This window comes from Lynx canadensis, chromosome D1 (genome assembly GCF_007474595.2).
Source record: "Lynx canadensis isolate LIC74 chromosome D1, mLynCan4.pri.v2, whole genome shotgun sequence".
NCBI lineage: Eukaryota > Metazoa > Chordata > Mammalia > Carnivora > Felidae > Lynx > Lynx canadensis.
In genome coordinates this window covers 58900402-58913057 of record NC_044312.2, presented here as the reverse complement: position 1 = coordinate 58913057, position 12656 = coordinate 58900402, and the positions used below count along the sequence as shown (strand labels likewise).

At 36.0% G+C, this 12656-nt stretch overlaps 1 protein-coding gene across 1 annotated transcript in view; it reads right to left on the bottom strand.

Annotated features, from left to right (window-relative positions):
• FCHSD2 (FCH and double SH3 domains 2) overlaps positions 1-12656 on the bottom strand; it is a 295613-nt gene that overhangs the window by 246183 nt on the left and 36774 nt on the right. Inside the window, 1 exon segment of the mRNA XM_030331955.1 lies at positions 1152-1197. Coding sequence (XP_030187815.1) covers positions 1152-1197 — 46 coding nt within the window.

Sequence of the window (12656 nt, the reverse complement as noted above, 5' to 3'; positions counted from 1 at the left end):
AGGGCCAAAATTTCCAAATCATGTCATACTATTTTTGTACAAGGAAAGGTAATTATTATTTCTTACATATCTATAAAATGATATATCAACATAATTTTTTCTTGGCACATTTAGTTATCTGGGAGCAAATAAGATTCTAATTAAAATAAAAGAATGAAAAGGGGTGCCTGGGTGGCTCAGTCGGTTGAGCGTCTGACTTCAGCTCAGGTCACGATCTCATAGTTCACGAGTTCAAGCCCTACACTGGGCTCTGTGCTGACAGCTCGGAGCCTGGAGCCTGCTTCAGATTCTGTGTCTCCCTCTCTCTCTGCCCTTCCCCCATTCATGTGCTCTCTCAAAAATAAATAAACATTTTTTTTAATTTAAATAAATAAATAAAAGAATGAAATGCTTAAATTTCCCTAGAAATAGAACTATGTCATCCATTCAAAGTACATCATTCTCTGTCAATAGGGACCTAAATAAATGCCCGACTGAACAAAATAAACCTTCCATAAGACTGCAAAGAATGGGATATGTAAGAGAATGAATATACAGCTGACGCTTGAACAATGCAGCAATTAGGGATGCCAACCCCCAATGTAGTCAAAAATTCCCATATAATTTTGACTCCCTAAAAATTTAACCACTAATTGCTACTATTGACCAGAAGACTTACTGATAACATAAGCAGTCAATTAGCATATATTTTATATTATATACTGTATTTTTACAATAAAGTAAACTAGAGAAAAGAAACTGTTATTAAGAAAACTATGAGGAAGAGAACATACATTTACAGTACTGTACATATATTTATCCAAAAAAAAACCCACATATTGGTGGACAATCATAGTTCAAGCCCATGTTGTTCGAGAGTCACCTATATATACTTATAAAGTATATGCATTATTATTTATATTTGTAAATACCTTACAACTGCTATAAATATTATCTTCTCTCCAAAAGTTCATAACCTTCATTGTAGTAAGGAGCAACTTAGCTCCTCATCTAGAGATTCAAATGGAGTAAAGAGAGAATCAAAGTGAGATAGTCAGAAATAAGAAGAAAAACAGGATGCAGGGATAACAAGTTTCTCTCTAATGAGTATATCTGCCTTTAAGCCAAAGAAGAGGTATACCTAGAATGGTCACCTCAATTTCCAAGCTTACCTGTGCATACTCTCTTTCAATAGCAGCCTTCTTCTGACTGAATGTCCTAAAAACACAAATAAAAATTCATTAGCAGAAGTATAACAATAATTTTATGTAAATTTATCAACACATCCTCAGATACTACCTGGTAAAAACTGTGTTCAGGGAAAGGACAATATTTTATTCATCTTATGTTCTAGGAACACTGCTGACAAAAGGCTCTGGACTCAGAAAAACTACATTCAAATTCTGGCTCTACCACTTAGTAGCCCTATGATCTTGGTCAAGTCACTTGACTTCTCTGTGCCTCAAAATGGGGATAGTTATAACAGTACCCATGTCAAACGATAGAGTAAAATTTAGTTATTTAGAATATATTAAGTGCTCGGGGCACCTGGGTGGCTCAGTCAGTTAAGCACCCAATTCTGGTTTTTGGCTCACAGTTCATGAGTTCAAGCCCCACATTAGGCTCTGCGCTCACAGTGCAGAGCCTACTTGGGATTCTCTCTCTCTGTCTCTCTCTCTCTCTCCCCTTCTCCCTGCCCTCTCCCTCCCACTCTCTCTCTCTCAAAAATAAATTAAAATATATATATGTATATACATATATATATGTATGTATGTATGTTATCTTCTCACCTATCATAAATACCCAGGCAGAAGAAACTAAAATGAACTAGCTTATACTTTCATCATTAAAAAATCTGAAAACTGGGGCACTTCGGTGGCTTAGTCGGTTAAGTGTCTGACTCTTGATTTCAGCTCAGGTCAGTAATCCCAGGGTCGTGGGACTGAGCCTTGCATCAGGCTCTGCCCTGGGAGTGAGGCTCTCCCCACCTGTGCTCACTCGCTCTCAAAAAAAAAAAAAAAAAAAAAAAAAAAAAACTGAAAACTTACCCATATTTTGAAGGAGGTAGTATTTTCTAATATTTCACAAAACATGAAAGCAAGCATTTAAGCTATTTATTCAGTAGTAGTATTCATTTAGCATTCAGTGTTTATTTATTTAGCTTGAAAGCCTAGATGGAACTCATCTTAAAATAAGGATGTTCAAGTGAAGTCTCCAAGAAAATGGAACTCTTATTCTGAATGTGCGTATCAATTAATTTTAAAATTCTCGGTGGATTTTTAATTGTTATGAAACAATTACATGTCTACTAAGTAATTTTCTGTTCTAAAGAAAGAAAACAAATCCAAGTTGACAACTATTCAAAATCAACATCATTAATATTAGAAACCTATTTGTTATAATTCACAGTATCAAGAGAGAACAAAAAAATCTTCTCATAATCTCCATAGAAGATGAAAAGGCATTTGTTAAAATTCAACATCAGTTTCTCATAAACATCTTTAAAAATATTAATGGATGCTATAATTAAACAGATGGACAAGAACAAGCGATGGCAAAGATGTAGAGAAATTAGAACTGGTACAATGCTGGTAGGAATATAAAATGATGCAGCTGCTTTAGACAATCATAGTGTAGGAGTTCCTCAAAAGGTTAAACATAGAGTTACCATATTGACCCAGCAGTTCTATTCCTAGGTACATACCCAAGAAAACTTGTCTATATAAAAACTTGTAAACAAATGTTCATAGCAACATTATTCATAATAGCCAGAAAGTGGAATCAACCCAAAAGTCCATTAACTGGTGAACAGATAAATAAGATGTGCTATATCATATGACAGAATATTATTCAAAAAAGGAATGAAATATTGATACATGATACAGTATGGATGAACCTGGAAAACACTATGCTAAGAAGCCACATAAAACGACACATATTACATGGTTTCATTTATAGAGAATGTCCCAGAATAGGCAAGCGTACAGAGACATAAAGTAGATTAGTGGTTGCCAAAGGTTGGAGAGTTGAGATAAGTTTGCCATATTTCAAAAGCATTTTTCTTTTACCTAAATAGGTTGATTATAAAGTTCACATGGAAAAAATGAACACTTAAGAACAGTTATTAAGATTCTGAAAAAGTATTTCAAAAGACCTACCTTCACCACATTAAAAAAAACTAATTTAATAAGGTGGCAATAATTAAGATAGCTTAGTAATGGAACATGAATAAACAGAAAGATAATGAAACAGAAGTCAGAAATGCACCTAAATACACAAAAATTTAGTAACTGAAAAAGAAGACATTTTGATTCAAAGGAGAAAACATGGATTACTTAGTAAATTCTACTGCGTCAACTTTACAAGAAGACGCAATGTTAAGTAAACAGAAAAGTTACAGATTAATGTATATATAGTATACTATCTTTTTACATGAAAATGTTTACCCATATATGCTGTATTATAATTACAATACTACTCCATTAGAACACAGATGGTCCCCAACTTGCAATGGTTCGACTTACAATTTTTCGACTTTACAATGGTGCAAAAGTGATATGCATTCAGTAGAAACCGAACTTCAAATTTTAAATTTTGATCTTTTCCTGGGCCAGCACAAAACTCTCCACTGTTGTGCAAGGCAGCATCAGTGCGCCCCAGCTCCCAGTCAGCCACGCAATCACAATGGTAAACACCTTACTTATAACCAACCATTCTATACCCATACAACAATTCTGGTTTTCACTTTCAATACAGTAGTCAATAAATTACATGAGATTGTCAACACTTTGTTATAAAATAGGCTTTGCGTTAAATGATTTTGCCCAACTGTATGCTAATCTAAGTGTTCTGAGCACGTTTAAGGTAGGCTAGGCTAAGCTATGATGTTTTGTAGGTTAGGTATACAAAATGCATTTTTGACCTAATGTCATTATTTTCAACTTTCAATGGGTTTATCAAAACATAACCCCACTGTAAGTCAAGGAAGATCTGTAGTCCCTTAAATGAAAAACTATTCTGTGGAAAAATGCCTACTGTGGTCCCCTAGGAAATCACTGTGATAGAATTCTCTGAAATATTAACAAGAAACTGGCTTGACAATGGCTCCATATGAAGAAAGGAACTGGTGTTAGAAGACCTTTTACTGCATTGTTTGTGTTATTTGAATTCATACCATGTGGATGTGTACATATTTTTGAGGTGAAATTTATATGACATACGACTAATAATTTTAAAAAATGTTTTTAACATTTATTTATTTTTGAGAGACAAAGAGAGACCGAGCATGAGCTGGAAAGGGGCAGAGAGAGAGAGGGAGACACAGAATCAGAAGCAGGCTCCAGGCTCCAAGCTGTCAGCACAGAGCCCGATGCAGGGCTCCAACTCACCAACCACAAGATCATAACTGAATGAGCCACCCAGGCACCCCACAATTAACCAGTTTAAAGTGTTCAGTTAAAATAAATAAATAGGGGCGCCTGGGTGGCGCAGTCGGTTAAGCGTCCGACTTCAGCCAGGTCACGATCTCGCGGTCCGGGAGTTCGAGCCCCGCGTCGGGCTCTGGGCTGATGGCTCAGAGCCTGGAGCCTGTTTCCGATTCTGTGTCTCCCTCTCTCTCTGCCCCTCCCCCGTTCATGCTCTGTCTCTCTCTGTCCCAAAAAAAATAAATAAATAAACGTTGAAAAAAAATTTTTTTTAAAAAAATAAAATAAATAAATAAATAAATAAAATAAAGTAAATAAAAATAAAAATTAAATACATAAATAAATAATAAAGTGTTCAGTTCAACAGCATTTCATGTGTTCACAGTATGCAACTACCACCTCTACCCACTTTCAAAACCTTTTCATTACTCCAGAACACTCCATATTCATTAAGTAATCACTCTCTCCATTCCCCCTCCTTTTATCCCTGGCAAAAAGTAATATATTTTTCTGCCTCTATTACATATTTGCCTATTCTGGAGATTTCATATAAAAGGAATCATACATGACCCTTTGTATCTGACTTCTTTCACTTAGTATGTTTCCCAGGTCCAAGTTGTAGAAGGTATCAATACTCCATTACCTTTTGTGACTGAATTATTATTCCACTCCACTGTAAAAATCCAATTATTATTATACTCTACTGTATGGATATACTACAATTTGTTTATTCATTTATCTACTGATGAATTTGGGTTGTTTCATATCTTACCTATTATAAATAATGTTGCTATAAACAACATATATAAAGTAAGAATAAATCCCTGTAATAGTTATTTCTCTAATAAAATCCAATATTCTAAATAATTTTTCTAAAACAAATCTGATCAAGCTACTCTCCTACTAATATTCCTAAAAAAGCTCATCACTCCCAGAGTAAAAATCTAAATTCCCTTAAGGTTGTATGTGACTTTATCTCTGTAAACTCCCCCATTCACATCTCAGACCCCAGCTAAAGTTCTTAAAAGGACCAGTAGGCTCATGCTCATAGTCTAGCAAATGTACTCCTTTTTACTTGGGATTCCCTTCCCCCATTATTTGGCTTAATTCTTCTTCATCCTTCAAAACTTAGCTTAAGCATAACCTCTAAAAAGTCTTCCTGAATTCCACTTGTGATTTGGATACCCTTTCTCTAAGGTCCTCCAGCATGTTGTAACAAAGCACCTGCTTCAAGTATTTTAATTGTGAATTGACTAGAGTTCCCTGAGAGCAAGGAGTGTGTTTTGTATTTATATGTGTAGCACAGTGCCTGAAAGCTAAAGAAGTTTATTCAGTAAATGTTTGCTGAATGAATGGATAGAAACTAAATAATCAGGTTTCAGGCTCTTCATGAGTATGAATTAAATAGCTCAGTAGAACCAAGATCACAATCTATATCCATATGGACCAGTTAAGTTTCTCAACCTTGGACAGACTGTATCAGAAAACCTAACTATTTTGTGTACATGAGCTTTAAAAAACAAGGAGGGTATATGAATGTGCAGTAAAGGATTAACCTTGCCCCAAGAGAGGTCTGGCCTTTGCCCTTGACTTCTGGGGAATGATCTCTAAACCTATGGAATGTCATGTCTGATAACAGTGTTTTTGTTTACCTGGGGACCTTAGGCCATGCATAGTCTATGACAGCAATGTGATTTATTGAGAGTGGTGTGGAGGAGAGGGGGGGTTCCTAACACATGGTTATCAGTTCAACCTCTGAAGAAGCTGGAAACTAATAAGGTCAGCCACATGGGCAGTTAATCATATCATGGTGACCAAATATACCTCTTCTCTTGGCTGATTATAAGGTAATATCCTTTCACTATAAAACACACACAAACACACACACACACACACACACACACACACACACACACACACTTCAGTAAACTTTCAATGAATTCTGTGAGTCCTTCTATTGAATTATCAAATCTAAGGGTGGTCCTGGGGCTCCCTGATCTTGCAAATCATGTCAGAAGTGAGGGTAACCTTTGAGACCTCCAAACTTGCGGTTGGTGTCAAAAGTGAGAGTTGTCTTGGGGACTCCCTAACTCAATAATTCATCACCAGGATAAGCAGAACACCTAAGAATGTTCAAATTATTAATGGTGGTAGTGGAAATGGGATAATAACCATAATGATGAATGTTAAAAATACAGATAAACACACATACCAGATGGCTAAAACTTAAAAGACTGATAACTATAAGTATCAATGGGATGATAGAGCTATAAAACTCTACTATGTTGGTGGTGGGAATGTAAAATAATACAACCACTTTGGGAAAAAATATGGTTTTTATTATATAATTAAGCACACATCTATCTTGACACAGCAATTCTAATAGTGGGCATTTACCAAGAGAGATGAAAATACACATCCCTAAAAACACTCAACAAAAATATCTATAGCACCTTTATTCATAAACAGACAAAAACAGGAAGTAGTCCAGGTGTCCATCACTGGCATAATAGATCAACAGTGATATATACTCAAAATATATAAAGAACTTTTAAAACTCAATACCCAGGGGCGCCTGGGTGGCGCAGTTAGTTAAGCGTCCGACTTCAGCCAGGTCACGATCTCGCGGTCCGTGAGTTCAAGCCCCGCGTCAGGCTCCAGGCTGATGGCTCGGAGCCTGGAGCCTGTTTCCGATTCTGTGTCTCCCTCTCTCTCTGCCCCTCCCCTGTTCATGCTCTGTCTCTCTCTGTCCCAAAAATAAATAAACGTTGAAAAAAATTTTTTTTTAAAAATAAAAAATAAAAAAAATAAAACTCAATACCCAAAAAATGAATAATCCAATTAAAAATAGGCAGACAACATGAATAGACATCTTTCCAAAGAAGACATACAGATGGTCAGCAGACACATGAAACGATGCCCAACACCACTGATCATCAGGAAAATACAAATCAAAACTACAATGAGAGATCACCACCTCACACCTGTCAAAATAGCTAAAATCAACAACAAAAGAAACAACAGATGTTGGTGAGGATGTGGAGACAGGGGAACCCTCTTGCACTGTTAGTGGGAACACAAACTGGTGCAGCCACTCTGGAAAACAGTATGGAGGTTCCTCAAAAGTTAAAAAAGGAGTGCCTAGCTCAGTTGGTTAAGCGTTGGACTCTTGATATCAGCTCAGATTGTGATCTCACACTCGTGAGATAGAGCCCTCCGTTGGGCTCTGTGCTGAGCATGGATCCTGCTTGGGATTATCTCTTCCCCTTTCTCTCTCTGCCCCTCCCCTGCTTATGCACACACGCGTGCTCACTCTCTTTCTCTCTCTCAAAATAAATAAATAAACTTTTTTAAAAAGTTAAAAACAGAACTACCCTACAATCCAGCAATCGCACTACTAAGTGTTTTATCCAAAGAATATAAAAATACTAATTCAGAGATACATGCACCCCAATGTTTACAGGAGCATTATCCACAATAGCCAAACTATGGAAGCAGCCCAAGTGCCCATCAACTGATGATAAAGAAGATGTGATACATATACATTCATAATGGAATATAACTCAGCAATAAAAAATGAAATCTTGCCATTTGCAGGGACATGGATGGAGCTAGAGAGTATTATGCTCAGTGAAAATAAGTCAGAGAAAGATAAATACTGTATGATCTCACTCATCTGTAGATTTAAGAAACAAGGCAAATAAGCAAAGGCAAAAAAAAGAGGCAAACCAAGAAACAGACTCTACACTATAGAGAACAAACTGATGGTTGCCAGAGGGGATGTGGGTGGGGGAATAGGTAAAATAAGTGAGGGAGATGAAGAAGTACCCTTGTTGTGAGGAGCACAGGGTGTTATATGGAAGTGTTAAATCACTGTATTGAACACTTGAAACTAATACTACATTGTATCTTTAACTGGAATTTAAATAAAAACTTTTTTTAAAGGTTTTTTAAAATGGTGATATATTCTTTTTTTTTTTTAAGGTTTTCATTCATTTTTTAGAAACAGAGACAACGACAGAGATGGAGCACGAGTGGGGGAGGGGTAGAGAGCGAGGCAGACAGAATCCGAAGCAGGCTCCAGGATCTGAGCTGTCAGCCCGATGCAGGGCTCGAACCCACAAGCTGTGAGATCACGACCTGAGCCGAAGTCGGATGCTCAACCGACTGAGCCACCCAGGTGCCCCTAAATGGTAATATATGCTTAAAATAGAAAAAAAAAATGAGTATTAAATATGCATGGACTAAAAAAACAAAAAACAAAAACAAATGAACTATAACTACCACATTTTACTACTCTGAGTTAGTTCACCTCTGTTATTTTATAAATAATACTTTAAATAGAACTAATATTAGGATATAAAAAATAATTTTTTAACATGGACAGCAAGCTGGGGTAAGGGAATTAGTGCTTATATTATTAGCATATTGATAATTCTTTCATTAAGAAAAAAACCTTTATAATTTTGTTCTGGAATACAATGGCTGTCTTTAGGGGTATTATTACAGCAAATATGGCAATAACATTAAAATGATGACATGAAACACAAAAAACTTTTTTTTAAACAAAGCAAGTAGAATAAAGAACTGAAACTATAAAAGTCTGGCACAGAGGAAATTACTTAGCTCCTAATAAAAATAGTCACCAACATTCATCAAGTATCTTCTGAATTTCAGGCATTCTGCTAAAGAGGCATTGGAAATAAAAAGATGAATAAGACATAGACTCTCTTCTCAAGGGATCCATTAAGACAAGGTATAAATGGATGATGCCAAGATCCACAAATGCTATCGTCATAAAATGAAAAGCAGAAAGTGTTCTTATTTCTTATTAATTAGGCAGGCAACCTTGGGCAAGTTAATTTTCCTGACTGTGCTTCAGTGTCCTATTGGTTAAATGGGAATAAAAAGAACACCTACCTCACAAGATTATTATGAAGATGAAATGTACATATTTGTAAAGCACTTAGAACAGACTTGGCACATACTAAATGTTAGACAAGTCTTTGTTAAATAAGTGCAAATACATTCCGCAGCTTAGAATTATCAAATTTAATCCAGTTTAAATATTTTGACTAAATGAATATGCACAGCACTAACAAAAAATACATTTTAAGCAACTCTGGTCTTCATGACAGAGCAAAGTGAAAATCTTCTTACTTCTCCCAGAAGTTACTCAAAAGCAATAAAGAGAATAAAAAACATACATGCAAACATTATCTCCAATAAAACTAGGAAACATATGAAATATAAGTGAAAGATAAGCCAAAAGAGAGACAAACTGGAGAAGGAGGGTGAATATAAGGCACAAGGCTCCAAAACTCAAGGGCGGAGGTGTCTACATTTCTTCAAGTATACTTCCTGAGGTATAAAATTTAAACCACATTTGCAACAACGAAAACAGGGGACGTGGGCTGGGGAAAGAGCTTTGTTGTTCACAGTTTGGAGAAGTAGAGGAGACAGTACTAAATTAGGAAACAATAAACAAGCTACATAAACAAGCTACACTAGCAGAAATTAGGTTGCTGGTGTGGCAAAAAGATAGTGAGACAGCCTGCACTACCAACGGTCCAATCTTCTCTGGTAAAGGAGAAATAAAATAAATTAATACACACAAACCTGGTTGTAAAGAAAATTACTGTAGATTTGGAAGACTGTAGCTACCCTGAGATACCTACAAAAAGTAGTACGGGGAAAACCCCCTTCATTCAAAAAATAAATAACCCAAATGTAAATTTTAAAAAAGGAAAAACAGTAGCCAAAGGACACTCATGAGAAAAATGCTGCCATCAAGCAAATGAAATATGTAACCAATACTTCAAATGAACTTTTAAAACTTAAGTAATAATTTTAAAAACTAATAAAGAAATACCACTTTCAGATCAAATTACAATGTTCAAATGCCAAGAGAAGAGCAGTGGAGAAAGTGGGTATTCCCTCTTGTTCCTGATGTTAGGGGGAAAGATGTGTCTTTTGCCACTGAGTACAGCTGACCCTTACACAATACAAGCCGTCAAAAATCCATGTATGGCTTTTGACTCCCCAAAACCTTAACTATGCATAGCCTACTGGTGACTGTAAGCCTTACCAATAACAAACAATTAACACATTTGTATGTTATATTATACACTGTATTCTTACCATAAACTAAGCTACATAAAAGAAAATGTTATTAAGAAAATCATAAGGAAAAGAAAATAAATTTATAGTACTGTACTGTATTTATCAAAAAAAATTTGGACCCACATGGTTCAAACGCATGTTGTTCAAGGGTCAACTGTATAATGAATGTTACTGTGGGTTTTTCTATGAGCCCTTTATCATATTAAGGAAGTTTCCGGGGCACCTGGTGGTTCAGTCAGTTAAGCATCTGACTCTTGGTTTCAGTTCTAGTCATGGTGTCATGGTTCACTAGATCAAGCCCCATGCTGGGCTCCAAGCTGATAGCTCGGAGCCTGCTTGAGATTCTCCTCCCTTTCTCTCTGCCGCTCCCTCCCTCTCTCTCAAAATAAATAATTTTTTTAAAAGGAAGTTTCCTTTTATTCCTAGTTTACTGAGTGTTTTTTAATATATTTGTCTAAATTTCTTGAGTATAACTGACACAGGATGCTACATGTGTTTATATGTGTTACAATATTTCAGGTATATAACAGTGATCCAACTTCTCTTTAAAAAAATTTTTTTTTATTAATGTTTTTTATTTATTTTTGAGACAGAGAGAGACAGAGCATGAACGGGGGAGGGGCAGAGAGAGAGGGAGACACAGAATCAGAAGCAGGCTCCAGGCCCTGAGCCATCAGCCCAGAGCCCGACGTGGGGCTCGAACTCACAGACCGCGAGATCGTGACCTGAGCCGAAGTCGGCCGCTTAACCGACTGAGCCACCCAGGCGCCCCCCAACTTCTCTTTAAGTTATGCTATGATCATCACAAGTGTAGCTACCATCTGTTACCACACAGTGCTCTTACAATATCATTGACTATATTTTCTATGCTGTGCCTTTAGTTTACTGAGCAGTTTTAACATGAAAAGGTGCTGAATTTTGTCAAATGCTTTTCCTGTCTCTATTGACATGATTATATGGTTTTGTCCTTTGTTCTATTTGTATGGTGTATTTCATTCATTGATTTTCTTATATTGAACTTTTACATTCCTGGGATGAATCTCACTCTGTCAAAGTGTATAATCCTGTAAATGTGTTGTTGTTTTTTGAGAATTTTTCCATCAATGTTCATAGGGATATTGATCTGTAGTTTTCTTGTGATATCTTTGTGTGACTTTCATATCAGAATAATGAGGACCTCATAGAATGTAAGTGTTCCCTTCTCTAATTTTTTTTGGTGGGGGGGTTGGGGGGGGGAGTGTTTGAGGACTGGTGTTAATTCTTCTTTAACTGTTTAGTAAAGTCCACCTATGAAGATGTCTACTCCTAGACTTTTTGTTGGAAGGTTTTTAATTACTGATTCAATTTCATTATTTGTAAAAGGTCTGTTGAGAATTTCTATTCTTTTCTTGAATCAGTTTTGGTAATTTGTGTGTTTCTAGGAATTTGTCCTTTTCATCTAGGTTATCCAATTTGTTGGCATACAACTGCTCATAGTACTCTTATAATACTTTTTATTTTAATGGTAGAATAAAGAGTAATGCCCCCATTTTCATTTCTCATTTTAGCTATTTGCATCTTCTCTCTTTTTTCTTAGACTAGTTAAAGATTTGCCTATTGTTGAGCTCTTCAAAGAATCGACTTTGGTTTCATTCATTCTCTCTACTGTCTTTCTATCCTCTATTTCATTTATCTCTGATCTAATCTTTATTATTTTCTCTCTTTTTCTGGTTTTGGATTTGGTTTGCTATTTACTAGTTTCTTGGGTATAAAGTTAGGTTGATCTGAGATCTTTATTTGTAATGTAGGTGTTCAGAGCTACTAATTTCCCAGAGTAGCTTCACTGCATACTGTAAGTTTTGGTACATTGTGTTTTTGTTTTCATTCCCGTCAAAGTATTTTCTAATTTTCCCAGTGATTTCTTTTGACCCACTAGTTATTTAAGAGTATGTAGTTCTGGGGCGCCTGAGTAGCTCAGTCAGTTAAGCATCCTACTTCAGCTCAGGTCATGATCTTGTGGTTCACAAGTTCAAGCCCCACGTTGTTGTTCAACAAGGATGCCAACAAGGATGCCACAACCATTAAAAGGAGAAAGAATAGTCTTTTCAACAAATAGTGCTACAAGTGAATTTCCATATACAAAAGAATGAA